Here is a 26,512-nt window from a genome sequence, read left to right on the forward strand (position 1 = left end):
CTGTTTTCCAGGCAGCTCATTATGTCATGGGAATCGTCCACGGAGAAGCCAGCTACCTGCCTGATTTCTTGGATTACTTCTCCACCAAATTCCCAGCAGCTCCAGTCAAAATGGAAATACTGGCAAAGAAGGACATAGAAACTACAACTATGGCTAGTTTCTACTCTCAGGTTAGTCAGACACAATCACATACAGGCAGAGGAACATGGATTGGATCAGGGGTGGGGAACATTTATCTATGGAGGTCCATTCCTTTCTATAGCCCCTTTTTCCACTGGTCAGCAAACCCACTGATGTCTGGCTTTTGTGTGGAATGGGAATGGATACAGTTGGCATTCATTGCTGGGTAAAATGACTCTACAGTAGACACAGGGTTTTATCGGCTGCGATTGGCAGTGATGAAAGGAGCCACCTGAGTGACCGCGCTAATTTGGCAAGACAGCGAGGTGAGAGAGTGCATCAGTTCAGGGTGCATGACGTCAAACATGACGCACTGCGAAAAAATAGAAAGTAAAAATAGAAAACTCCTCTACTGGCAATGGGAAAGTAGTCAATCACCTATTTGAAGGGATGTATACCAACAAATATTTCTGTAAAGAAGGTCAAATGTGACATTTGGCTTGAGCTCACTGTTGCTCTGCAGCTCAATGGTTTGGTGTTGTTTGGTTGTCTGGTTGTATAATCAGTGTTCCACCTTTAAATGGCTTAACAAACACGTTCTTTGTAGGTTTTTGGAGTTTTGTTGTTCTTCTTTTCTGTCTCTCTTCGAACGCTAATCATCACGGTTAGTTGTTTTGAGTAGTTTAGATGGGAAACAAAAGTGTAATTACATTTTTGGCTAGTTTTTAGCCAAGTTCTCCTCCGGGAGCTTCTGGATCCCACTGTTGCCTCGGTCATGACGTCACAGGAAGTCCAACAAACATGTTCAATTCATTTATTTTTTATTTTTCATATCCTGAAACCTCTCACCAAATAACTAGAGGAGTTTTTCAAAGTAACCAGCAGATTCTCTTGAGTGTGGCCACTTTTCACTGCAATAATGTCTCTTCAGATGATTTCACATTTGAAAGCAGAGGGTTGAAAGGCTTGATGGAACCTGAGAGGTGCTTGGTGATGTCCACCCCGAAGGCCAGATCACGCAGCCATTTGCTTTCTCTTCCCTTCCTCTCTATGAATTTTGACTTTTCCCCTCAGTACAGTAAAGCAAGAGGATGAAAATCCAAGAGTTAAAGTGTCAGGCTGTAAGAGACGACCGCTGTCTGGCAGGTGGCAGCCTCACAGTCAGACGAACCAACGCCAAAGGTGTTTTTCCTCTTTTTCTTTTGAAACCACCACCAGTATAGTAGCAGATGTGGCGAGATGCCTCTAACTCACCCTCAGAACCCTACATAGCCTTTTGAGGACAACAGGAAAAACGAGAAGTGTGTGTTTGCCTCTGTGTGTGTGTGTGTGTGTCTGGATTGTGTCCTCTGTGCACAGTGACACAGCGAGACCTCTTCATTTAGAGATTTCCCATGTCTGTAGTTCACTAATGAAAAGCCTTTTGTTGCCTCAAGCCTCTTGAGTGGTTTTGTATTGAGATACTGCCATGCTCTTTTTTTCAATGTGAGTGCAGGCAACACCGGTTACCACACTGTGCCACCGTGTGTGTGTGTCTGTCGTACTACAGGAGGCAGAGCAGTTTATGCTCTATCGCTCTCCCTCCGGACATATTTTATTTTTTCCTTCCTATTATGAAATATTCACAATGTTTTGTGTGTCTCTGGCGGTTTTTGCCTCCACAAACGCATCCCGGATTTCCTCATGATTCTGAATATTTCAAAAGAAGTAATCAAATGTCTAAATCGTGTGTCGTCAAAGTAGACTTTTCCATTTTCATACCCGTGTCCTAAGCTGTCCCTTTAAGAGTACTGTTCCTTGCACGGCTAACGTCATTGTCCACTGGACTTGTTAATTTTTTTCCTCCCTCCCAGCTTTCTGCAGTGACCTTGGGAAGTAGACATATAGTCTGCAGACACACACACACGTGCATACACAATGATATATACACACAGGCACAGGTATAAACGCACACCCTCCGAGATAAATGGTTCATCATGCGCGTTTTATGTTTTCTGCTCTTTTGTTTGTCTCTGCTCCGGTCACAGATGACTGGATGGCAGTTTTTTGTGCGGCTGTGTGTTTGTATTTAGCAGGGAGAGGAAAGAGGGGACATTTTTTGGGATTGTGTTCATGTCGAGATGATCAAAACATCAGCATTTCCTGTGTGTGTCAGTCATTTGTATTCAGCACCTGACTTAAGGCATTTTCAGAGCTGGTGAGGATTATGGGAGATTACAGCGCTCCATTTTCTCAGGGCAGGTACAGCCCGGCAGACAATACACTGTGTGATGCTCTTGGACAATGAGGTAATTTGATCTCTGCTGTTTAGTCACCGCGTCTAATGATGTAGTTACGACATCAGAAGATTAATTCAAAGGCAATGAGGGGACTGCAGCGGTTTTAATGTTGTATTACCCTGGGAGCTGTGTAAGAGCATTTACAGAAATATGTTCACTCACTCACAGTTAGTATTTATTCGGACCAGGGAACACGTATTTGGGAATACATATTTGCTTATAGGAATTAAGCCTGTAGCAGCTCTTTATATATAGGAAATCCCTGCTGATTTTCGGTGTCCCTTGTTTCAGCTCTTAACCAGGATAGTTATTTGTGAACCTCATCTTATCTGACTTTACCTCCTCCTGACACAACACACAACAACCCACAGGCATCCTCTTTGCACTTGGCCTCCACATAATCTCCACCGGTGTGTTGACAAATCAAACGTAGACTTTCATGTCGCACCGCTCTCACATTTCAGCCTCGGAACCACAGCGACGACTCAATTTATATCAAAACAAACAATTCCATGACTGTGTTGTTGTGCATTCACACGTGTGTGTTTGTGTCCGAGCCGAGGGAGAGATTATGTAAGGAAACGTATGTGAGCTTGTGTTCGAGGCACCAATCAGCTCTCAGCAGCCAGAAGCTTTTGTTGTTACTCAGTCACAGTAACAGACTAATAGACTTAGCCAGAGACTGACTGGACATAATAATTGAGAAAGAGAGAGGAGGAGAGAAGTCGGGTCAGGAGGAGGTCAGGGAGCAGCAGGGCGATGTCGCCACATTAACAGAGTGAAAGTGGCGTTGGCAGGACCAGGGAAAAGTTGTTATAGAATTAACGAGTGTGAGACCCAGAGACGGAAAGGAGAGCAGGAAAGAGAAGAGGCCTGATCTAATAGACTTCCAACCGGGGACAGGAGTGTTATCAGGGAGCGAGGCAGTGCAGGAGGTGGAGACTGACAGCCGAGAGAAAAATAATCTGCCAGGGGAAAGCGGATGATCTGTTAAAAACATACAGTTTTTAGCCAGAGAAAGAAAGTAACAGCTGGGGAGAGATGACAGTTATGATAATTACATATAATTATGTGGGCTTTTTAATCTTGTGAATTTGCAGACGTGGGAGAGGCAGTAAATTTAGATAAAGTTACAGAGGTCGTATTCCTCTGTGAGCAGAATTTTTATTGTTTGACTCAACAGTGTGTATTTGCCATCTTTATTCTCCCTATAATAAAGCTCATGGTGAAGCTTAGCAGCGGAAGACACAGATAAAGACGATGTCACCGTTTGTTTTCACACATGTTCTCTTGTGGTGTGTTTTTATGCACGTACACAGAGGTGAGGAAGGACCGGAGCATCTTGAAGAGCACAGCTCGGAGGAAGTCCGTCACATTTCCTGTTTCCTTCTGTTTGCCATCACATGGGTGTGTGTGTGTGTGTGTGTGTGTGTGTGTGTGTGTGTGTGTGTGTGTGTGTGAGAGAGAGAGAGAGAGAGAAAATCATTGACTGTCACATTTATCGGTTTATTTCAGACGCAGTGTTTCCTAATACTCTTACTCTGCCTGTGATAGTGTTCAAACTCAGTGGGGGTTATTCTGCACCTAAATTATGCATGTGCAAACACACACACACACACAAACAGAAAATTGACATGCATAGGCACAATTACAAGCACGCAAAAGGCCAAACGTACACTCGACTTTCTCAACGCTAGCAGAGGGAAACTGTACAAACACTTTTGGATCCATGTTTGCACACAAACACATATTTCTCTGCGAGTATTTAGGTCATTGACTCAGTGAGACTATTTAAAGTTGTGTTTATATGTGTGGAGTGAGTATTTCAAGCTTCCCGTCATCTTATGTGGATATTACACAGTGTCAGCGCTCAGACAGATGCGGTGGAAATAATGTGATTTATTTTCTTACCCCCGCCAAGGAGGTGATGCCGTTTCTTTGTCGGTTTGTTTATTCGTCAGCAGGATTATGGCAAAACTACAGAAATGATTTCCATGAAATTTGTTGGAAGGATGAGATGTGGGCTCATTTTGACACAGATCTGGACAAAGTGGCAGATTCAGGATTTCTTTAACATTGTGATTTTTGGCGTTATGCTTGATTTCTCATAGAATAGTTCATTGATCATTTGATGTGAGGTTTAGGGGACTGGTATCTACTGTGTGTAATTTGACAATTTCAGATTGCAGTTGGATAAACCTTAACCCACCGCGCTGCTGTTTGGTGCGTCTGGCTTTCCAGGTTTGGTTCAGTCTGTTTTTAGTCTTTGCCCAAATCGTTTTTAAAGAGAAGCAGTCACAGCCGTCGTTTCTGAAAAAAAACAAAAACGTCAGTGCTAATCATCCAGAATGAGAAAATCCTCATGACCTACGTGCAGTTTGTTGGACCAGAGCAGAGGGAGGTTGCTGCACCGAGCTCTGAGCCTGTTGTTGCTTTGCTGCTCAGCGGTTTCATGTTGTAGGTTGTCAGACAAATCAGCTGGTTCCACGTTTAACAGCTTAACTAATGTGTTCAGTTCCTTTACTCTCCGTGCCCCCAAGCACCTGAAGGAGTTTTACAAAATCAAACATTTGCTGGTTCCAGCCTCTGAACATTTGCCGTGTGTCTTTCTTTCATTTCATTGTCGATTGACTCGGGGCAAACACATTACACATTTTAATCAACTTTGTAATTGTGCATATAAAAAAAAAAAAAGTATAAATAAATAGTTTAAATGATCAATTGCACAAATACAAGTCAGTTTTCTTATGCCTGGGCTAAAATTTGGAATATATATATTTAATATTTGCCAAATATGACAGTGATGTGTCACCACATCCTGTGTACGGTGATTAGTTGGTCTTTTCATCCCAACTCTTAATTAATGTAGATAATCCAGTTTTTAATCCAAGCGTATCATACTCGTCCAATCAATCACTACTAATTATCTGCCAATGTAAATTACATTACACTTCATTTAGCTGACGTTTTTATCCAAAGCGACTTACAATATGTGCATTCAACAATGAAGGTACAAACCCAGAACAACAAGAATCAAGAAAGTACTATTTCTTCAAGAAAGCCAAACTACAAAGTGCTTTAAGTAAGTGCTATTTACGTGCTACTAAATTGTATAGTTTTAACTAAAGTTATTACCAAGGTATAGTCGGAAGAGATATGTTTTAAGATGGTGGTGGAAGATGTATAGACTTTCTATAAATAACCACACCACTGGACTGAGAACGTTTCCTCATTAACACCAACACCCCAGAGGTAATAGCTGAATAACACACACACACACACACACACACACACACACACACACACACACACACACACACACACACACACACACACACACACACACACACACACACACACACACACACACACACACACACCTGAGATCTGCACCTGAGGTTCGGGCCTCTCAGCAGCTATTTGGGGATTTAGTGCCTTGCTCAAGGATGCACCCTGGAGCCTTTATCCTTCAAGTCTTTTTTCCATCTCAGTGTTGCAGATTTGATTATCTCTCCTTTACTTCTCTTGCCCCTCTCTCCCCCTCCCTCCTTTGTCTCTTTACCTTGTATTTACTCCTTCTCTGCTCCCTCTTGCCCTCGTCCCTCCTTACTTCACTCCCCTTTGAGTTACTTCCATCCTTGCCTCCATTTCTTTTTCTCTTTGTCTGTCTTCTCTGTGTTTCCTGTGTTTGTTTCTCCTCTTTTACAGCTTCTTCTCTTCAACTTTCTCTCCATCTGTCCCTCTTCCCCTCATTCTGTCTCTCCAGTGTATCCTCGGTTTCTCTTCCCCACTCTCGTTCCTTTTTTATCTCTGCCATGTTGTCAAGTGGTGACTCACTAGAGGCGAGAAGCCAAGGATCTGGTCAACACACACACACACACACACACACACACACACACACACACACACACACACACACACACACACACACACACACACACACATCCTGACCAGCCAAGAGTACAGCATGCAGGCCACATGGTGCACGCACTGCACACGCACGCAGACACAAAGACACTGTTGTGGGCCAATGGTATGGGAGACGAGTTAGACGAACAAACACCCACACACAGACACACACACACAAACACACACATTTAACTGCAACGCTCTGTCAGCCAAGTGAAGAGAAGCAAACAGACTTTTGCGTCACACCGGAGGAGCAGAGACGTCAACTGAAACTGCCAACACTCTCTCAGTGTCTATTCTGACAATAATAAATACACATATCAAAACTTTTAACACTGAAACCTGTTGGGGAAGGGTATAATGAAATACTAATATTGTATTTAAGAGCATCATACAAACGGATGAATGAAAAGACATGCACATTTCATCGGGAGAGGTTAAAAAGGAGAAGAACAGGTCTCAGAGAAGGGTTATCGAAATTTATTTTATCACATCACATCTCATATTTAGCCTCAGAGACACATCTGCTCATCATATCCTGTGTGTTGGAAAAGGACAGTGTGTCAAAGTTCAATCTTTTATTTCACTTAAATTCCTGAATGATTTATCTCTGAATATCATTCAGATGAGGCCTTAATGTTGGTTTATTTGGTCCCAACCAGTTACAAAAGAAATCTGTGGAGAGGGTTTGCAAGAGGACGTAGCTTTAAGGTGTCGCACATCAAAGTAGACAGCTTCTTCCTCAGGTCAAACTTCACCCCTCCACAAAATGTCACTTCACGTTTGTTCAGTGGATTTTTGAGTAATCCTGCTGAGTGACAGACAAAGGGCAATGAAAACATAATCTCCTTGGCGCTGGTCAAGATTGGACACCCCCGGCCCAGAAGAGCTTTGACAAAATTATTGATTATATTTTGATTATGACTGAGACGTCCCAGATGTGATCAGGGCGAGAGGTTGTGCGTGCTGCAGTGAAGGGAATGAGGCTCTATAATGACCTTGCTGAAGGGGCTGCAACTCCCCATAATACCCATGATATTTTGAAGACTCGATTTACATTTAGAGAAGGAGAGGAGCTGTAGTGAAACAGTGGATGAGACTGTCACACTGCAGAAGGTTGTTAAAGGTTTGTTGTTCCTGGGTAAAAAACGATTCACAAGCACACACTGTATAATGTTGCAATATCTCTGTTTGTGAGCTTCTCAGTTGAGAAATGTACATTTTAAATGTCAGTGAAGATGTGATATGAAAAGATTGCTGCTGTGTTTTTATTCACCAGCTCGTCTTTAAAACCACAAAACAACATGTGTATGTTTTTGTCAAAAACTAAACACCTGCTTCCTTCAGCGTCAGAAAAACATTCGAATATCAGTCTGTATTTTTCCTCTTGTTGCTGCAGGTGAAGAAGACGTACAGTCACGGTACCTACAGAGCCGGGGCCATGAGGCAGATCAGCCTGGTGGGAGCTGTGGACGAGGAGGTCGGGAATTATTTCCCAGAATTCCTCAGCATGCTGGAGGAGTCGCCCTTCCTGAAGGTGAGTCAGGACAGGAACAATGGCAGCAATCCTAAACAGCATCAGGACGTTATGGAGAGATGATGAGTGGAGAAGGGACAGAGGTATTCAGACAGACTCAGTCTATTCCAGTGTATGAACAAACTGTAGCTTTTAAAATATGAAATAATTTATTTGATAAATGAGGAAGCTTCAATTCCTAATTCTCTTTCTGTGCTGTCCTCTCTGAAAAGGAATTATATGATATTTTGTTCAGTGGGTCGACACTGTATCAAATTCCTTTTTGGCTGAAATATAAAGCAGATTTTAATTATTCCTTTCACAATTGATTCTGTCAGACCTCATATACTCAGAGACTCTATACTGTGCCCAAATCTTTCCAAGCATTTACACCTCTGATTATTTGGAAACAACACAAGCTGAACAGATGGAGAGCTTCTGCGAGACACAAACATCAACAACGCACCTAATGTTCTCAGCGGCGGCTGGCAAACATGAGGCGCTAAGAGGCGCGTTGGAGGGATTCAACGCTGCTCCAGGAAGTTGCTTCTCTTTTAGAAAACGACCTTCAGAGCACCGTGTTTACTGCTGTCCCTCAAAGGCAGGCATGCTTTTCTGCTGTTGTTCTCTCCCGTTGTGAAACTTTAAATCTCCTGCATGCAGCGTGCAGGAGTGCTGGCGTACGGCGAATATCAAAAGACACAACATCCTCTGGCGCTTCCTCTCTATCGAGAGTTCTGGCTCTGATTTGGTGCCCTCTGCTACATCTCGGCTGGCAGTGACAAGTTTCGCCAGGGGGCCTGTTTTGCTGCTCTTGAGATTTCCTTTTTTAGGAGTACCCCCTGGAATAAATCAAATATTTAATGAAGTGGTTTTTAACAAGTGAAAACGTGACATGTACCAACAGGCTGCTTTAATTCTATTCCCTGTGTCTCTCCTCTGTGTGGCTGTAGAGGACCCTTCCATGGGGGACGTTCTCCAGTCTCCGGCTGATGAGTCCAAAAGACAGTGACGACGGTCCCATAATGTGGGTCAGACCCGGCGAACAGATGATACCTTTGGCTGATATACCAAAGTCCCCGTTTAAAAGAAAGCGGTGAGTACACCACAGTTTACTGCACATTGAATAAACACACCCGGATAAAGCCGGCCAATATTTCGAATCCCTCTTAAACTCTGCCTTGAGACAGGGACGGCATTTGCTGGGATTTTCGTCTCTATGAATGTTGTTTGTACTGCAGGTCTCAGTGGTGTGTTTGTGTGTTTGTGTGTGTGTGTGCCTCAGTGAGCCAGCGTGCTCTCCACACAGCCCACGAGGACTGATTATGAAAAACAGTAACAAAACGCACTCGTACATTTTGAAGCAGCAGCCGCACGAGGCTTGGTCGTAGCCCAGCAGCTCCGGATGAGGCAATTACACCCTCTCAGTGTGTCTCTGTCACAGTACACACACACACACACACACACACACACACACATAAGCCCTGCACCAAGCACACACACACACACACATACTAACACACATGCCTTCTGAGTGAGAGCATGAGAGAACCGATGTGCGGTGTTTGGGATGTGAGCGGTATGTGGCTCTCCACTGAGATGAGATCATCACCATGTTAATGGAGTCGGCATCAGACGCTACTTCACATGGCAGCCCGCCAAGCGCCGGACGACACACACGTCTCTCCCAGGCTTCGTGTATTTCTCTCTTGTGTCAGTCGATGGGTCGTGTTATCTCTGGCTCTGATTTGTATTTATCTCTTTTCTTTCATGGTTGATTATAGCGCTAAAGAAGAAGAATTGTTATAGTCATTTTTAAAGCGATAATGAAAGCTATATTCCACTACTGCTATTTTTAATGGTGAGATTTTTCTGATATTCTCAGTTTTGAATGTTTAATGTGTCTTTATTCTTAAACTGTTCTGCGACGGTTGAGAGCATTCCTTATGTATTTTTTATTAATATTCAGCATCAAATAAACACTTCCATTAGATATTTTCCATTTATTGTATTCACACATATACATATATAGCTTAAGTATATGTTTGAAACAAATGTCTACGTATTGTTTATCAAATAGTGCCCAAGGAGACAACTTCTTCAAAGCGTTGTTGAAACAAATGAATGGATTCAGTCAACAGAAAGGCAACAGTGCTTCTACTTTATAACGGGTACTGGAAGTAAATGAATGAATGAATTAATCAATTCTGATGGTGTGGCACGGTGGTACAGCGGTTAGCACTGTCCCAGATTGATTCCTGGTTAAGTCGGGGTCCTTCTGTATTGAGTTTGTCTGTTTAAAGTCGTGCAGATTGGGATCTGATTGATTGGAGACTTATTGACCGGAGCTGTGAATGGTTGATGTCTCTAACTTTTGGGCTGTGATACGCTGGTGACCTGTCCAGGTTGTTCCCGCCCCTCTGGTCAGCTGTGATTGGCTCCAGACCCTCAAAGATAAGCGGTATAGAAATGTTTGTTTTTAATCAGTGACTGCACCTGAATTCAGGCTGCGAATACAAACAGTGTGTTACTCATGTTGTGCTTTGTGTGGTGCATTAAGTCTAGACGGCATTTGAAGGGTACGACTGTTCGAGTGTGTGTGTGTGTGTGTGTGTCAGTGTGAATAACTGTCAGAAACACTTGTGTAACAGGCTCAGCTGGGAATGAAAGAATCTGTTATTATAGAGATGGAGAGAAAGGTAGAGGAGAAAGGAGGAGGGTGCATCAGCTGTTCCCTCCTTTCTTCTGTTTCCTATCTAGTCCCTCACTTTAATATAAATAACCGTTATTTCCACAAACTGAGGTATACTTTTCTCAGACTTTCCTCTTTTTGTCTCCAGCATCTCTCCTCAGTATCTCACCTCCCTCCTCCTCCAAACTCCTTCTCCTCCTCCACTCCTCCCTCCTTTCTGCATCCTAGTCCTCACGCCGCCTCTCAATATCTGCCCCCGTCTGTCTCTCTGTATTTCTCTTACGATCCGTCTTCTGTTTCCTCCCTGTGACCTCTTTCCTCCTTTTTAAGTGGATTTATTTTCGAAGCACTGTGCCGTTACTTTCCAAAGGACCAGAAGCACAAAGCACTTATATTGAACGTGTCATAGTGGTGATTGTGTATGTCTCTGTGTAAAGAGAGAGAGAAGAAAACTTGGAGTAGTGAAAGAAGTGGTGAAGGACATGGTGTTATTTGCAGTTTGACTGTGTTGAAAGCTTCTCTTTCCCTGTGGTTCCAGTGAAAAGGTCGAGCTGCTGAGTTTCTGTCGGCGCTGAGACCAGCAGTCTGAGAATTCAGCTTTGATTGCAGTGGCCGGATGATGACAATAAACCAAAAATATGTTTTCGCTTTTTAGTCAAAGAGCGCCAGTGCTTCCGGAGACTGACAATAATTGTATAGCAACAACAGCTGCCTTGGCCTGCGAACAGGACAGAGGCCTGATACTGAGCACGCTCTTCCTGTTTGGAAACAAATTGCAATCAGAGCCTGATGGCTGTTGGCAAGATGTTGAAGTCAGTCTGCTCGGTGAGGAAGCTTGTTAGGGGAACAGGTTGATTAGCTGATTAACAGAATACAAGACTGGCTGCTATTTTAACAGTGGACAGATTTCAATTCATTATTTCCTTCCCCTCACCTTTATTAATTAAATCATGATGCACATGTGACTGAAAATATCCACTGCACCACCAAAATGACGGGAAAAAATTGAAAATAAATAAATTCTGTATTTTCATCATATATTGCATGTTGTTTTTCATCCTTATATTGATGTGATTTTGAAAATCAATATTCATTTCTATTAATCACAAGTTATTAAACATTTCTTTTGCAAATTATCTCAATATCTGGTTAAAACGTTGGTTTGGAAAGAAATTTTGCTATAATGGAATAATTACAGATGAAAATAGATCTAGTGATTCCCTCTGTCTCCCTTTTCTCCTCCGCTCCCTCGTTTACACCTTCCTTTCACTGCCTCCTCACCCCCTCTCCACCCCTTCGTCTTGTCCTCCTCTCTTCCTCTCCATCCCACTTCATTTCACCATGAATGCAGAGCGAACCGGTCTGGGTCAGACAGTTTCCATCACACTGACACAATATGGTTCCAGAACAATGAGACGTCGGAGTTAGAGAGTCGGAGTTAATGGAAGACTTTGAATATCTCTGTAAATGTTTGGCTCAGCACTCCTCCTTCAACAGCTTCTTCTTTTCACTGTTTAACTTACCAGCGCTATTTTGTATTTTTTGGGGGTTTTACATTCATTACTGTCATCCTGGCGTCAGCTCAGACACACTAAGCTGTGTGTGTGTGTGTGTCTTCTAATCCCCCCTCCACTCTACTATTTCCCTCCGCTTCTTTTCTTCCTCTTCCGTCGGCTCCTGCCTCTCATCTTATCTCTGAATGAATGAATGCACAATTCAGTGTTCAGCACGGGTAGTCTCGCTGCTGTTCTGTCTGTGTGTGTGTGTCTGTCTGTGTGTGTGTGTCTCTGTGTGTGTAACTCTCTTGTAGCAATCTCTCTCAGACTGTGCGTGTGTGTGTTTCTACTCTTGTTTGAATCTGACTGCAGCTCCAGTGTGAGTCACTGATCCAGTAGTGAGCTGACTGCAGTACTTTCATTGTCAGTCTGTACGCATGAAGCCAAGAGCATTAATGCCTGTTTACTGCATTTTCATTCTCATGATTTTCCATGCAGCTGTAACTGATTTTTAAATTTCCATTATAATTTTCTTGCCCCTAGTGTTTTTCATGTTTTGAATCTAAATTAATACTTTATTGATCGTGCGAGAAAAAGTCATTTTTGCCACCGGCGAACTTGGAAAAAGTAAATACATTAAGGAGTCATTAGAGGATGAGGAACAAGCTCAGGTGGAGTTAATAATATCTGCAGACAATGAATGTCTTTAAAATTTACTCATGATTAATTCATTCAATGTCAAAGTACATTTCCCTCACATTTTCTCAGATTGTAACTTTTTCACTTAGAAATGATCTGCCAAAGCAACGGTTCAAAATTTACATAAAAACAAGAAAATATGGAAATGTATACATTTAAGAAGTCCTTGCAGACCAACTTCCTTTTCATTTCGACACCATGTTAACAGATTAGAGCTGCCACTCCTCCGCTGCAGACAAGCTCCGACACACGTTGCACACGCACCCAGTGCAGGGTCAGGGGTTAGTGGACCAAGATTGTGCTAATTGATCCCACAAACACAGACAATTGGGCCTAGATAACATAATATTTTCATACTACAAAAAAAGATCTGTCCTAAGGCAGGTAATATTTTCTGACGCTGGGAAAGGGGGAAACATTACTAAGATACTCTCTCTTTCATCAAATCACACCTAGGCTGTTAGATCGGATTTATTTTGATAGCTAATGGGATATTATTTTATAGTGTCTAGACTACTCCCAGCATCCTCTCTGCTCCTCAGTTCATGCTGTGCATGACACTAATGAGTCAAGTCAAGCAAGAAAACAACACCAGCCATCCATCTGCTTTTATTTTGCCCAGCAGACAGGAAACAAAGAAATAAACAAAACCAGGAGAGTGAGCGGCCCACTCACCTTTAGTCATGTTCCTCTTTTAGACAGCAGGGGAGACATCTTCAGAGACCTGTGTGGGCAGCGAGTGTGTTTGGGTTTGTTTTTTCGACTTTTCACTCTTCTGCTTCCCTTCTCGTAGCTCCACCAACGAGGTGAAGAACCTGCTGCAGTCACTGCCCAGGACCAGCGAGCCCAGAGAGATGCTGTTTGAAGACCGGACTCGGGCCCACGCCGACCACATCGGTCAGGGCTTCGAGCGTCAGACCACAGCGGCCGTTGGCGTGCTGAAGGCTGTGTGCACCGGAGAGGGGTAGGCATGGTCACACTTTAGGCCGTCACACACATACACAGCTGCTTGTTTGTCATTTGCACACTGTGGGGAGCTCCCTGGCGGATGTGACACTCCTCCACTCCCTTGTTTTCAGCTCGGAGCCTCCTCGTGTTACCAAAGACGTTGTGTGTTTCCATGCTGGTGATTTCCCTCACGCAGTTCAGAGGCTGCAGTTGGACCTACATGAACCCCCGCTGTCTCAGGTGTTGCATTACACACACACACACATACACAACCACAAACATACATTCACACACGCGCACACACACACACACAGGCATGGCGATAAACCCTCCTCACAAATTAAATTCAGCCCAGTACAGTCATTCATATAACATTTTACATCTCAAATTAGACTCCCACAGTGTTTCACCTCATTTCGAACATTGTGTGAGGGGGAACGTTAACATGCACTGATGGTAAATGCTGACACCTGGTGGAGAGGGAATGAACTACCATGATGATTAGTTAGAGGACTTGTCTGCAGCAGAGGGAAGTTGTGGGTTAGTTTGGTCATTTATTATTTATGATTCAACTTAGACGAAGTTTCCATGCAGACGTTTGTTGCGGATACAGCTTAATGAGTAATGACTGTACATTCACTCTGAACCACAATTTTGTTTGATTGTTATTACAAGCATTATGCTTTATTTTCTACCTTAATAGTTTCACAGTTCAGTCTCATTAACAAAAGCAAAATGACATGCAGAACTGAGAAAACACACACACACACAGAGTTGTGTCTATGGCTTCAGAGGACATATATTTCACATGTTATGCAGAGTGGCTAGTCTTTATTTTCCAAGTTGCTGTTTAAATATATGAATATATAAATATATCAATAAATGTAGAGTAATATTTCAATAACACATGGTAACATCAACGTCAGATTTGTTTTTTATTGCATATTTTGAAATTTTACTTAGTTTCAAACTGATTAAAGTAAATAATAGAGCTTTTTGATTTAAATATATTTAATTTACTGTACAGAGGTTGGAAAAAAAGAATAAACAAAAGAGAAAACTTTAAATTCTTCTTATATTTCTCATGGAGTCAGAAGCAGTAGATTCCCTTCGTCTCATCCCTCTTCTCCTTCTCTCTCTTCACAGTGTGTGCAGTGGGTAGACGATGCCAAACTTAACCAGCTGCGTCGCGAGGGCATCCGCTACGCCCGCATCCGCCTTAGCCACGATGACATCTACTTCATCCCCCGCAACGTGGTTCACCAGTTCAAGACCGTATCTGCCGTCTGCAGCCTGGCGTGGCACGTCCGCTTAAGGCAGTACCATCACGGAGAGGAAGAAGAAGAAGAAGAGGACGAGGAGGAGCTGGAGGACGAGGAGGACGAGGAGGAGGAGGAGGAGCAAATTGAGTTGAAGAAGGCAGAGACAGAAATGGTGGAGCTGTGGCAAAAACAGGAGGTGAGGAGAGAAAAGAAGGGCGAGAAAGTAAAGGAGAGGATAAAAGAGGAGACAGAGGAGCAGGTGGAGGTGGCAGAAAACAGGACGTTGCCGGTTGTCGAAAAGGAGGAGCAGCATCTTCGTCATCCTCATCCTCATCCTCCACTTGTGTTGCCTCAGCCCGCTCGCCCAGTGGACTCAAAAGTGGGTGGTACTAGAGTTAAAGAGGAGATGACAGAGAGGGTGAAAGAAAGAGGAAAACACAAACAGCAGGATTCGCTTCCTGTGAAGGTGAAGACTGAACCTCCAGCTCCTCCTCTCTGCAAAAATAAATCACCATCGCCTCTTCCTCTTTCACCTCCCGCCTCTCTTCATCCTCCAAAACCCAAAGCATCATTGAAGCCCCACCACCATCATCATCATCATCATCATCATAATCTCCACAACCACCATCATCACCATCACTCAGACAGCAGAATGACGTCTTCCAGTGCAGCGCCCTCTTCCTCATCTTCCTCCTCTTCTTCTCCATCTTTGTCTAAGTTTTCCTCCTCTCCTGCGCCACCAGCAGGATCCGTTGATCCACTGCGCTCCTCTTCCTCTTCCAGTTCTACTTCGGCCCCTGTTCTGTCCTCCTCTGCATCCACATCTTCGCTGACGAGTCCCAAACCGACGGTGGAGTCTCGCCTTTCCTCGCTCCTTCCTTCCACTTTGTCTTCCCAGCCGCCTCCCTCCTCCCAGTCGGGACAACCAGCGAAGAGAGACTCGCATCGTCCGAAGCCAGACGTTCATTCAAACTCACGGACACAAACGCAGTCGGAAGTCCGAGCAGTCGCTGCGAATGTACAGACACACACGCCCCAATTCGACACAAGGACACACACCACAGCAGATGCACGAGATCAAACACCGGCGCACACACGGACTCAAACGCTCCCGGAGAAATGGACTCACAGTTTGGACTCTGACTCGAGGATGCCACATGACACGGGGAGGCAAGGGGTTTACATGCAGCAATACGCATCCCAGCATCCCCCTGCTCCTCACCTCCCTCAAGTTCTCCCGCCCTCCTTCTCCCATCTCCTTCCAAACTCCCACCATGCTCACATGCCACCAAACCCGCTCTCCAACCCCTCCCTCCCGATGCAGCCGCAAGCTCTCAACTCGTTCCTGAGTCAGACACCGACGCCGCATTCGCTTCACATGAGCCAGCTTCACCTGCATCCGCAGCACCAGCCGAGCATCACCACCCAGTCTCAGCCGTACTACCATCAGCCCACGCCCCTCACCAGCGCCCAGTCTCACCTCCCTCACCATCACCAGTTCGCCAAGTCCTTCTTCCCTCCTCCCCAGCACCCGCACTTCGCCCCTCACCCCTTCCTCTCCCATCCCTCCTTCCCGCCGAGCTCCTACCCGCTACAGCCGCAGTACCAGACCTCGGCACCAGGGGCGGTTCCGCTCTCAATGTCCTTCTCCCATCCGCCCCCTCCTCCTCCTCCCCCCTCCTCGCAGTCTCTGCCTCCCCCTCTTCCCCCTCTTCCACCTCCTCTCCCCCCTCAGCCCTCCTCCTCGGTCCTCTCCCCTCCTCCAAAGCATGAAGAGGAGTGGAGACAGATTTTATAGTCGTTTTTTTGTACATAATGACGCTGTTTTTAAATGACTGTACATGTAAAAGGTTTTATTTTGGTTGTGTTGTTGTAAAAACTGTAAAAAAAAAAAAGGAAGTGCGACGGTTGAGTGTAACAGTACAGACGCAGTGTCTTGATTTATAAAGCAGAGTTGGATTTATATACCCCACGCCTCTTGACTGGCTTAGGCTGGTTGTGATTTGGATCATGAATATCGAGCAGCACCGGTGGTTTTGGCCTTTAGTGAAGTCTGGTTGAACCGAAACCGATTGTTGAAAAGAGATTTTCCAGGTTCACGTCTACCAAACTGCTGTCTGGTTCTGTTTTATCAATTTTGTCGGATATTTATATAAAAAGGTCAACAGAGATGACCCTTTTGTGAAACTTGCAGCTAATGCTTCCTTTTTGTGTATTTTATTTCATTGTGCCCAAGACTGTTTCTGGAATAATGATGAGTCAAACTGATATAATACGATACGCAGACCTATTCGTGTGATATCACTACATTTATTCTCCTATATTGTATCGATGTATCTTAATCAATACAGTATGGTGCAGTACTTTTCCCTGATACTGTATTTTGAGCAATAATGCTCTGCAATAATCTGCTGAATTTAAAATTGAAATCCCCAGTTATTATCAGTATTTTTATCTGAATCATGTTCATTGAACCGACCTCCATGAGGAGAGAATCAATGTTATTAAAGTATTTAAAATAATTTTCTTTAATCACTTGCAGTATGTTATTGCCCAAGAAGATGGTTAGTGCAGTTTAACTGCACCAAAACAAAAGGAAAGGCCCTATTTATAATAAAATGATTGGACACTATAGAGTTTTAATCGATCAGGTTCATTGAAATCTGAATAAATCTCCAACATAATGTCAGCAGCTACATGGAGAGCTTGCCCTAGATTTAGTGTGTAAAGACTTATCCCAGCACTTTGTAACCTGTTTAAATACAGTTGATATTATTATAAACCAGATTATCTACAGGGCAATTTCAGGCTCTTCCAGCTTCCTAATTTCAATAAAGTTTTTCATGGAGACATGCTCCGAGACACTTTGAAAACAGATGTCACACTGTGGAGACTTCACTTTAACGCACTATTTATCTATTAACCTGAAGTCCGGTTTCTGTGCCGCGTGGAGCATCGTGTCTGTAAAAACATATTTTATTTATCAACCAGGGACTGAAGTGACCTCCTGTGTTTTGAAGTACAATAAATTATTGAAATTCTGTTTCAGCCGCAGCTATGAAGAGTATATGTTTCTCAAAGTATCAGATAGTTTTTGATTTTTTTTTTATCAAATTGTTCTGTCTCAGTGAGCGGAAATAGATTTTTCTTGCTTTGTTGTGTTATTGATGTCTTGATTCGATCAATATTGGAGTACAGCCCACTTGCTAATGTAGCCCACAGCATTTCCCCAGTGCCTGTCCTTAACTGTGAACTACTAAATGGTCCAGAGTCACGGAGAGGAGGAGTTCTGTCCTTTCATGGCGAGTTTGTTGTTATGAGTCACAGTTTCCCGTTTTCAATGGAAAATGAGAATCAAGCCTTAAATTGGTGTCAAAAGCCACTGAACACTCTCCAGATACCTGTGGTCTAAACTGGGTCGTCTCAGTGGAACGACTTCCAGAGAGCAGGGTTGTGTTTTTCATGGTTAAACTCACCGCAGCCCACGGAGCTCCAGCTCTCTGGGTCAGTTTTCCTCAGATGACGTCCGTTCAGAGACAGAACTCCTCGCCGTGCGGCTCCTTGGTGGAGCGAGGTGACAACTAAGCACTTGATGCCAGTTGCGAGGCCCTGCAGCTCTTTTTATCCTCTTAGGTTTCAGATGTTACAAAAAAGAAAACATGACAGGAACATATATTTTTTTGTACAAATGTGACAAATATTAAGGTTGAGAAAGATAAAGTCTCCAGGGGCTCGTGTTGTTTTCACAGAATTTATTTATCTCAAAGTTTCTGGTTTGTTTTGTTTTCTATTTTGTTTCTGTGATTTTCAACTGTCAGCACTGTTGTGTACATAAGAGGTTTTTGTAAAGAGGAAAACAACTTGTAGTGTGGTTTCTACTTTAAATATGAGCCTAGCTAATAAAAGGTTCAATGTATGAACATGTTTGGGTGAGATTTATGTTTTATTTACATGTTTCCAAAGAAAATTAAGAATTACGTTCATGTATTTTTTTAAATCCCAGCATTAGTGATTCATATTAAGTCATTGATGCCCAAATGGGTTAATAGGAAATGTTTTCTTTTTGATGAATAGCTCTATAGAGGAGAGTTTTTATCAGTGGGTCCTTGTTTTGTCAGTTCACTTCACATCCTGTCTGATTCATTCCACCGATTTACCACTCGCGGTGGTAACCCACAAAGAAATGTTGCAAACAAACATGGGTAAAACTGTAAACAATACTGGATTGTAAAAAGTGAAGCCAAAGTGTCTTTATCACCGTCTGGTCACTGGCTGCAGTTTAGGCCGTGAACCCTGCCTCCTCCATGTTAGCAGATGGGACACTGAGTTAATTTTTCTTAGATGTAAGATGGCAGCTGTTTGTACCTGAGATGTTTTGGCTTTGTTTCTGGATATTGGGAGGAAGTGCGGATGCATCATCCATCTTTGTATACAGTGTGAGATTAGGTATAGATGATAGCAGCTTTAAAATATACGATTTATGTCATGTTGATATCAGACTGACTTGACATTCTCCAGTCTACACCGGCAGCAGCAGCTCAGAACACTTAGAACGTCTCTGTGTGCTTGGTTAAAGAACACAAACACCTGTCTGTCTTTAAAGGGCAACAAAAGGCCATTTTCTTCCAGTTATATCTCATTCTACGAGACAATTTATCTCTCTCTCTCTCTCTCTCTCTTTCTCTCTTGTGTTGCTGTTATGCAAGACGCCCACTCACTGCAGTCTGCAGCAATGAACTCAGCACTTTCACCAGGCGAGAGCCGAGCAGACAGCACACGCACAACACAATGCAGCAGCCCAGTAACAGAGGGCTGGTGTGTGTCTAGTCAGATACGACTCAAAACCGCCTTTTCTCCCTGGATTCATCCCTTCACTCACTCACACACACACACACAGCCGGAATGCCAGAGAGATCAGCTGACATTTTAACGGGTGGGAATGGGAGCGAGGCAGGAAGTCAGGGCAGGGACACAGCGTCTTTTTGGAGGGAATACTCGGAAAAACCGTCACATGAACGTGGCGCACACACACATACATACTGTAGAGTCCTTCAGAGCACACTCACTGCTCGAGGTTTGAATAACAATGGAATCGTTCTACTGATCCAGTATCAGCACTCGTGGTTACTTTGCAACTTTTTTTTGCCTTAAAATAGCAGCAGGTCCAGCAAGTTCAAGAGTAAGGCTGGACTGTGGAACCAGAAGAGCTGCTGCTGGAACAAATACACCAAACTCTGGAGAGGAGATGGTGTCCGCTCACCGGGATGTCGGGTGGGAATGAAAGTGGCCACCATGTAACCACAATTATTGTTAAAATACCATAATGAAAAACGCCACGGTTTGATATAAATCATTTACTATAAAGAACATGCATGCCACATCAAAACATACATTTATTTTCTGGTCAACTTAGTGCAAAATAATGTGAAGAATGTTTTTGAAATACTCACGGGAACAATCACATGGCACAAAAGAAAACACCTCTCAGTCGTACACGGCGTCGGATGTACCGTGACGTTGGATCAATGATCAACTCAACACAGTTTAAAACGGCTGGTAGAAAATAATCTGTTGAGCTTGGTTGGAGATTGACACCAATACTTCAAATGTAATATACAGTAAGAGCATGTCTTAATTTCTTCACCAATAAGTCATTTGTGATAGATTAAAAAATCTTGGACCAGCTTAATGATTTTCTTGATACCCATAATGATTTAAATGGTATCAAATACAAATGGTACAAGACAGAGAGGGCAGCCTGTAGATCAAAAGCCAAACAAAACTAACAAAACCGTTAACACTTAAAAAGTTAATCTATGACTTGTAAAATAATATTTGGCCAACCACCCTCCGCAGCTCTGGAATGAAAAACACAAAGTGCCTGTGTGTAAATACAGCCAAACAATATCTGAAGCACAAGTACCTAAATTAATACTCCTCAATCTGGTACCAGGAGCAAATGTTTAAATACAGAACAATTAAGTCAAAATTCATCAAATACTGTTTGTTCACTTCCCTCCCCAGCATCAGCAGCAGCGCGAGTTTATGTACAGTAAAAAAAAGAATCAATAGCATAAAAAAAAATTTGTTTTTTTCCAGTGTTGGCTTCACAGTAGTTATATACAAATTCATTTGATTCCTGCATTGGCATTTTTTTTGCATTATTCGTAAAGAAATAAAACATTTTGAGCGTTGTTGGATTTTTACCTCTGCCGTTTGTTTGTCAACAACATTATGCAAAAATTTGACTTTCACCAAACATGGAAGGATGGGACAGGATCCTAGAATGAACCCATCAAAGTTTTAAGGCTAATCGAGGAATTATGTTATGGTAAACGTTGCAAGATTTTAACCAAATACTCAGCGAATAATTTTTGGATCTTGATGAAAATAACCACGGAACTGATTATTCTGTGTGTGTATAACTACGTCCTATTGAACAGGATGGATTCGGTGCAAAATCTGGTAGGTATTGCTCTTAACTGAGAGCCAGCCTATTTGTTTTGTTTCCTTTAAATGAATATACTGTGATTCACATGCAGTCCAAAGGCAGCAGAGGGCCAGCTCTGCTTCAACCTTAACTGAACACTTCACGGAGTTTCTTCTATTTTTACTGTCTATTATTCATAAGATCCGATGTATCTGGTGAAGATTGGATTCTTTCTCGAGTCTCAGTCCTCTGTGGAGACAATCGGGCCAAGGCGAAAGTCTCCACTTTCACAAAGTAATGGTCATACAAACACATTTTGTACAGAAGTCTCGCGTTGGTGTAATTACCCCCTCCTCCTCTCCTCAGGCCTCTCTCCTCTCAGGAAAGATATTCAGCCCCAGCTCCACCAGCGCTCCCAGTAACATAGTCCACAGCGGAATGCACACAAACGTGAGCTTCACGTCTGCCAGCTTCTCCAACTTGGCGCACAGTGTCAGGCAGAAGCCCAGCTTGAGCAGCATGGCGGTCAGGTACCAGGCGCGCAGCCGCAGGTCCGGGGAGCCGTTGCGGGGGTCGTACCCAGGCTTGCAGCGGCCGGCCATCTTGATGGCGAGCATGAGGATGAGGATGCCATCGAAGACCCAGACAGGGAGGAAGATGAGGAACCAGTTCCACTGCACCTGGGCGGAGGAATAGGAGAAGATGTCAGTCACAGCAAACTTCGTTCAATTTGATTTGATAAGTATGTGGACTCATAAGGAGAATCCAGTCTTCTGAGTTTTATTCTAACTTCTATTATGACAGATTTATTAAACCCCACAAGCAGACAACATGATAAATCCTGTGATTGAAATAACTACATTATCATTTTACCTATCATAGACATCATTTAATCGATCTGGTGTCTGATAGGAGAATACAAACAACGTCTTACCTTCCCATCCAGTTTGAGCACGAGCATGATGAGGAAGACCAGGGTGAAGACCCAGGTCAGTAAAACCCTCTGAGCCAGAGACATGTCACTGACTGCGGACACACACCAGAGGAGACACACGATCACAAACCGGACATCCACAGAAAAGACACAATCGATTGTTATGTGTTAGGGAGTCAATTAGCAAGAAACGCCCACATAAGAACAGACAGTTACATTTGAATAGCTGATAATATACATTTAAAACCGAATATTGTTAAAAATATCAGAATTTAAAGCTAACTGCAGCTGGATTTGATTTAGAAGCTATTGATTTCATTCATCTGTAGTTAGCCGGCCTCACAACAACAGCTATCATTAGCTTGTACAGCCTGGTAGCATTAAGCTAATCGGTTTCACTTCATAGCTTTCAGTGTATTTCTGGATTAGCGGTGAACATGTCCCTGCTGCTGCCTCCTCGCTCTCGTGCTCACGTACCGTTTCCGTTAAGATGTCACATAATGATCCGTGTACATTCTCCGGTAACGGGAACAAACAGGCGGAGCTTCCTGCTCCGTTATCCGGTGCTGCTGCGAGCCCCGCCCCCCCCTGCAAGCCGATTGGCCCTCGTCACGTCAATGTCACGTCGTCATCCTTTGAAGGGTCCTTACCGTAAAGCTTGGAATAAAACACGCACATCGCTGCAGTGCATCAAATCATCCACTAGAGGTGAGTGAAGCTCTTTCAAATTACCCCCTGGCTGTGCTTAAGTCCGACTCATCGCTCTGTTTAATAAAACCTCCGTGTTTTCATGTCGCGTTGAACAAACTCAAGTTTATTTCGAGTTTAAATGAGCCCGGTATCATCCCCTGTCCTCCCTGTTAGCCGCGAGAGAGGCTCGCTAGCTTAAACGGTGTTGTCGCGTTCGTCCCGTGGTTTACGGTGGCGAGCCGGAGTAGTGTTTTTGCAGCGCGGAGGAGAAATAGCTAAAGCCTCAAACGTCGGTGATCAGACTCTTCAGCATCTGCACCGAGAGACGAGCCTGGAGCGAGCAGCGGGTTGAAGCACGTCCGGACACAAGCGCACCTCTGCGTGTGAGAGACAGTGAGAGAGAGAGAGAGAGAGTGAGAGAGAGTGAGGAAGAAGAACAATAGAGAAGAAGGACTCAGAGCAGCCGCCATAGCTGAAGAGGTAAGAGTTTTGGACAGTAGTGATCTGGAGGGACAGACAGCTGTGAGGGCTCTTTGTGGCTGCCGGGTAGCATCCAGCTAACTGTGTAGCATCACAGCAGCTAGCCGGTGGGGGATACGTGTGTGTGATTGTTTGTGTGTGTGTGTGACTGTTGTTGTGTGCGTGCAGTAAAGTCATGAGTGTGTGTGTGTGGGGCTGCCGCTACATGTAGGGTAGCTGCAGAATTAGCTGCCCTGTGGGTGATTTACTGCGCGGCTCAGGTCGTGTCCTTGTTTGGGTAGTGAAAACACACCGTGGCGTTCATTTAGCTGCAGAGTACTTCACTCATGTACTGCAAACCTGCACACGATACACACTTATATTGTGTATTTATACTCTTTTAGACGTGAACCCAAACAAATTCTCCAAGTGCTGCAGGGCACCATTATCTCCATTAGGGCTGGACTAAAATATAATATAATTTAAATATCAGCCGATATCGATGATTATCGCGATAAACAGAAGCAAAAAGAAACTAAATACAACGACACATAATTATCCATAATGCACACCGATTAGAAATGCATCAAAGTGGACCTTTGTTAAATTGTTGATCACATTATGTTGCCATAATTATTGATGGTTTTACTTCCACGGCCACGTCGCTGGAAATCACTACGAATTTATATCGTTTTTTTTATAATTTGAAACAATCTTCAGGGGAAACTAGCTCGTGTATCGTCTCACACAGACAATACCATGGATTTCACCGTAGTTCAGACCTGGAGACTTTATGGATTTCTTTATGGTTACCTCATAAATCATAAGCCCTGCATGGATGGGAGTGGGAGGTTACTTGTCTCCTCACAGATCTGTGTCAGCATCTGGCGGTTTTAACACCTCAACCTATAAATCACCTGGTGCGTCGCCCTCTTTATCGATTAATCTGTCAACCCGTCATTTCCATCTGATCTGTCAAATGTTTGGAAATAATGAAAAACGTCAATCTCAGCCGCCCAGCCTCCCAACTTATGACCTTTTAACTGCTTCATTTGTGTGCAGATGCTACTGAAATCAGAAACTTAGCATGTTATAAGACAAAGAAAACCAGCAAAGATTGCAGATTGAATGTATATTAAACAGCAAATTAACAATTGACTTATCGCTTAGACTCAAAACTATAATTTGCTCTTCTAGTCGTAATCGCTGGCTTTGATCTACTTACTTATTCTCTATTGTACTCTGTCCTATAATGGTCTCCCTCCTCTACCCATCCTGTGTCACTGCTGGGGAAACTGTCGCAGTCTTCAGCAGGCGGTCAGGCTCACAGTTCAGCCGGCTGTGTGATTATCCAACACGACTTGACATCCAGCCAGTCTGTCTCTTCCACTGTCTGACTAACACTGTCACCGCTCATCCAGATTTTCCACTGCAATCATCAATTTCGCCCCTAAATTAACTCAACTAGCTGCACCGGCACAATCCCGTAGGAATCCATATCACGGAATTCACCCTCCCCCCTGTCATCCGATATTTTTCCTTGTAAGTCAGAATCTTTTCATACAGGCTGAAGAGGTGGAACGGTTTTAAATCCGTAGCCCGAGAGAATTGACAAACAGCAGTATCATCTCCTGCTGCACCTGTTCAGCTGGCCTGTGTTTGGACTGTAGCCTAGATTCTAACATGTTTTAGTTCCACTGTGCCGGTAAGACAGTGGCACGGTGTGATGTGGATTTCTGTGTTTTAATATTTCAAGAGGGTGCTTTACTGTTTCTCAGAACCAAACTGCAGGATTAGACCTGTTGTGTAACGATGACGCAAAACCTTTAATTAGATTTTATTTTGTGTGACTCCTCTACGGTAACGCAGGTACTCAGTCCATCTGCAGTCCCCGTGAATGTTTACATCTCAATTTTTAAACAAAGGGTGACAAGCATGACATCAAAAAGATGAATCAGTTATTAGATGCCTCATGAGGCCTTTGAGCAAGGCTCTTCAGTGGCAAACAGCAGGAAACTGTGGTTTCAAGAGAGCACTCAGTAAAATGTGTGTTTGTTAGCTGTCGACAGATGAGAGATGAAAATCACCATTGCTGTTTGCACATTCATATATACGCTGACTGTGCTAACACACATTAAGATTGAGGCTGCCTGACGGTGTGTGTGATTTAGAGACATTGAGTGACTAGTTATTGGTTTGGGCAAAAGCACTTGTCTGTCAGTGTCGCTGTGCGTCAGTTCTGCAGCGTTAAGGAGCTGGAGGTCAGTTGCTGCAGTCTATACATCTGTATTTGCACAAAGCGAGCTGCAGTGGTTGACTGTGTGTGTGTGTGCATCTACAGACTCAGACTATTGTTTGACAAGCGAGAGTCCTCTCTCTCTCCCTCTCCTCTGTCTGTCTATTCGAGGAGCTCTTAGAAGATGCTCTTTGTGTTCTGCAGCTACAATCTGCCTGCAGAGCTTGTTACATCATCGGCTGCAGCGTTGTTGCATCACACACACTTTACTGCCATATCATCTTATTCTACAGCTGCAGTATGGCTCGCAGGGCAGAGATATAATTCATAGTTATACAGCCAAGAGCAGAATGGTCACAGGGAAACAATAATTTTATTCAGTAAGAGAAGCGCAGGTGTAAATAATGACTTGTGTATGCCTCAATTGAGGAATACAAAGCATGTTTCTATTGTAATAATGCCACTTTCTTTCTTGTATACTTTTATTAATCTATAAATACTTTAGGTCGTATCTATAGTCCTATTGAATACAGCCTGATAGTATGGATGGTGTCATTTTTCTGACTTTGGATTTTCTCTTGCTCTATTCTTTGCTGAAACATCTTAGATGATGTGTTCATTATTATTATTAATATTAATAAAATAATAATGTGTTCTTCAGATCGTGTTGTTAACCTTGACTGTTGACCTCTGGCCGATCAGCTTCTAAAGTTAAACTTCTAGAGATACACTCCTAAGTAGAAGTCGGATCAGGTTTGGTGAAATTCATTTTTTGTTGAGTCATTTTGTACACACACACACACACACACACACACACACAAAGGCGTGAACACATTACCTCG

At 43.5% G+C, this 26,512-nt stretch overlaps 3 protein-coding genes across 8 annotated transcripts in view; 2 read left to right on the forward strand and 1 right to left on the reverse strand.

Annotated features, from left to right (window-relative positions):
* LOC128429186 (lysine-specific demethylase RSBN1L) overlaps nucleotides 1–18,841 on the forward strand; it is a 31,409-nt gene extending 12,568 nt beyond the window's left edge. Inside the window, exons 4-9 of the mRNA XM_053415467.1 lie at nucleotides 12–170; nucleotides 7,708–7,845; nucleotides 8,778–8,920; nucleotides 13,505–13,675; nucleotides 13,791–13,899; nucleotides 14,806–18,841. Coding sequence (XP_053271442.1) covers nucleotides 12–170; nucleotides 7,708–7,845; nucleotides 8,778–8,920; nucleotides 13,505–13,675; nucleotides 13,791–13,899; nucleotides 14,806–16,719 — 2,634 coding nt within the window. The 3' untranslated portion in view covers nucleotides 16,720–18,841. The remainder of the gene's footprint in view (nucleotides 1–11; nucleotides 171–7,707; nucleotides 7,846–8,777; nucleotides 8,921–13,504; nucleotides 13,676–13,790; nucleotides 13,900–14,805) is intronic.
* Nucleotides 18,842–20,260: 1,419 nt separating this feature from the next.
* On the reverse strand, nucleotides 20,261–23,438 carry LOC128428496 (transmembrane protein 60). The gene is made up of 3 exons (XM_053414691.1): nucleotides 22,763–23,438; nucleotides 22,286–22,377; nucleotides 20,261–22,031 (listed from the first exon to the last, which is right to left on the reverse strand). Exons 2-3 carry the CDS (start codon nucleotides 22,367–22,369, stop codon nucleotides 21,714–21,716), a joined length of 402 nt encoding a protein of 133 aa, XP_053270666.1. The 5' UTR covers nucleotides 22,370–22,377; nucleotides 22,763–23,438; the 3' UTR covers nucleotides 20,261–21,713.
* The window catches only part of LOC128428494 (protein PHTF2), a 33,280-nt gene continuing 29,780 nt past the window's right edge, over nucleotides 23,013–26,512 (forward strand). For 2 of the 6 annotated variants that reach the window (XM_053414688.1, XM_053414689.1), the window contains exon 1: nucleotides 23,015–23,455. The gene's annotated coding sequence lies outside the window, so the exon portion shown is untranslated. Of the gene's footprint in view, nucleotides 23,456–26,512 lie in introns of all 6 variants that reach the window. The other 4 variants (XM_053414687.1, XM_053414686.1, XM_053414685.1 and 1 more) reach the window with 4 other exon arrangements.

This window comes from Pleuronectes platessa, chromosome 22 (genome assembly GCF_947347685.1).
Source record: "Pleuronectes platessa chromosome 22, fPlePla1.1, whole genome shotgun sequence".
NCBI classification, from domain to species: Eukaryota; Metazoa; Chordata; class Actinopteri; order Pleuronectiformes; family Pleuronectidae; genus Pleuronectes; species Pleuronectes platessa.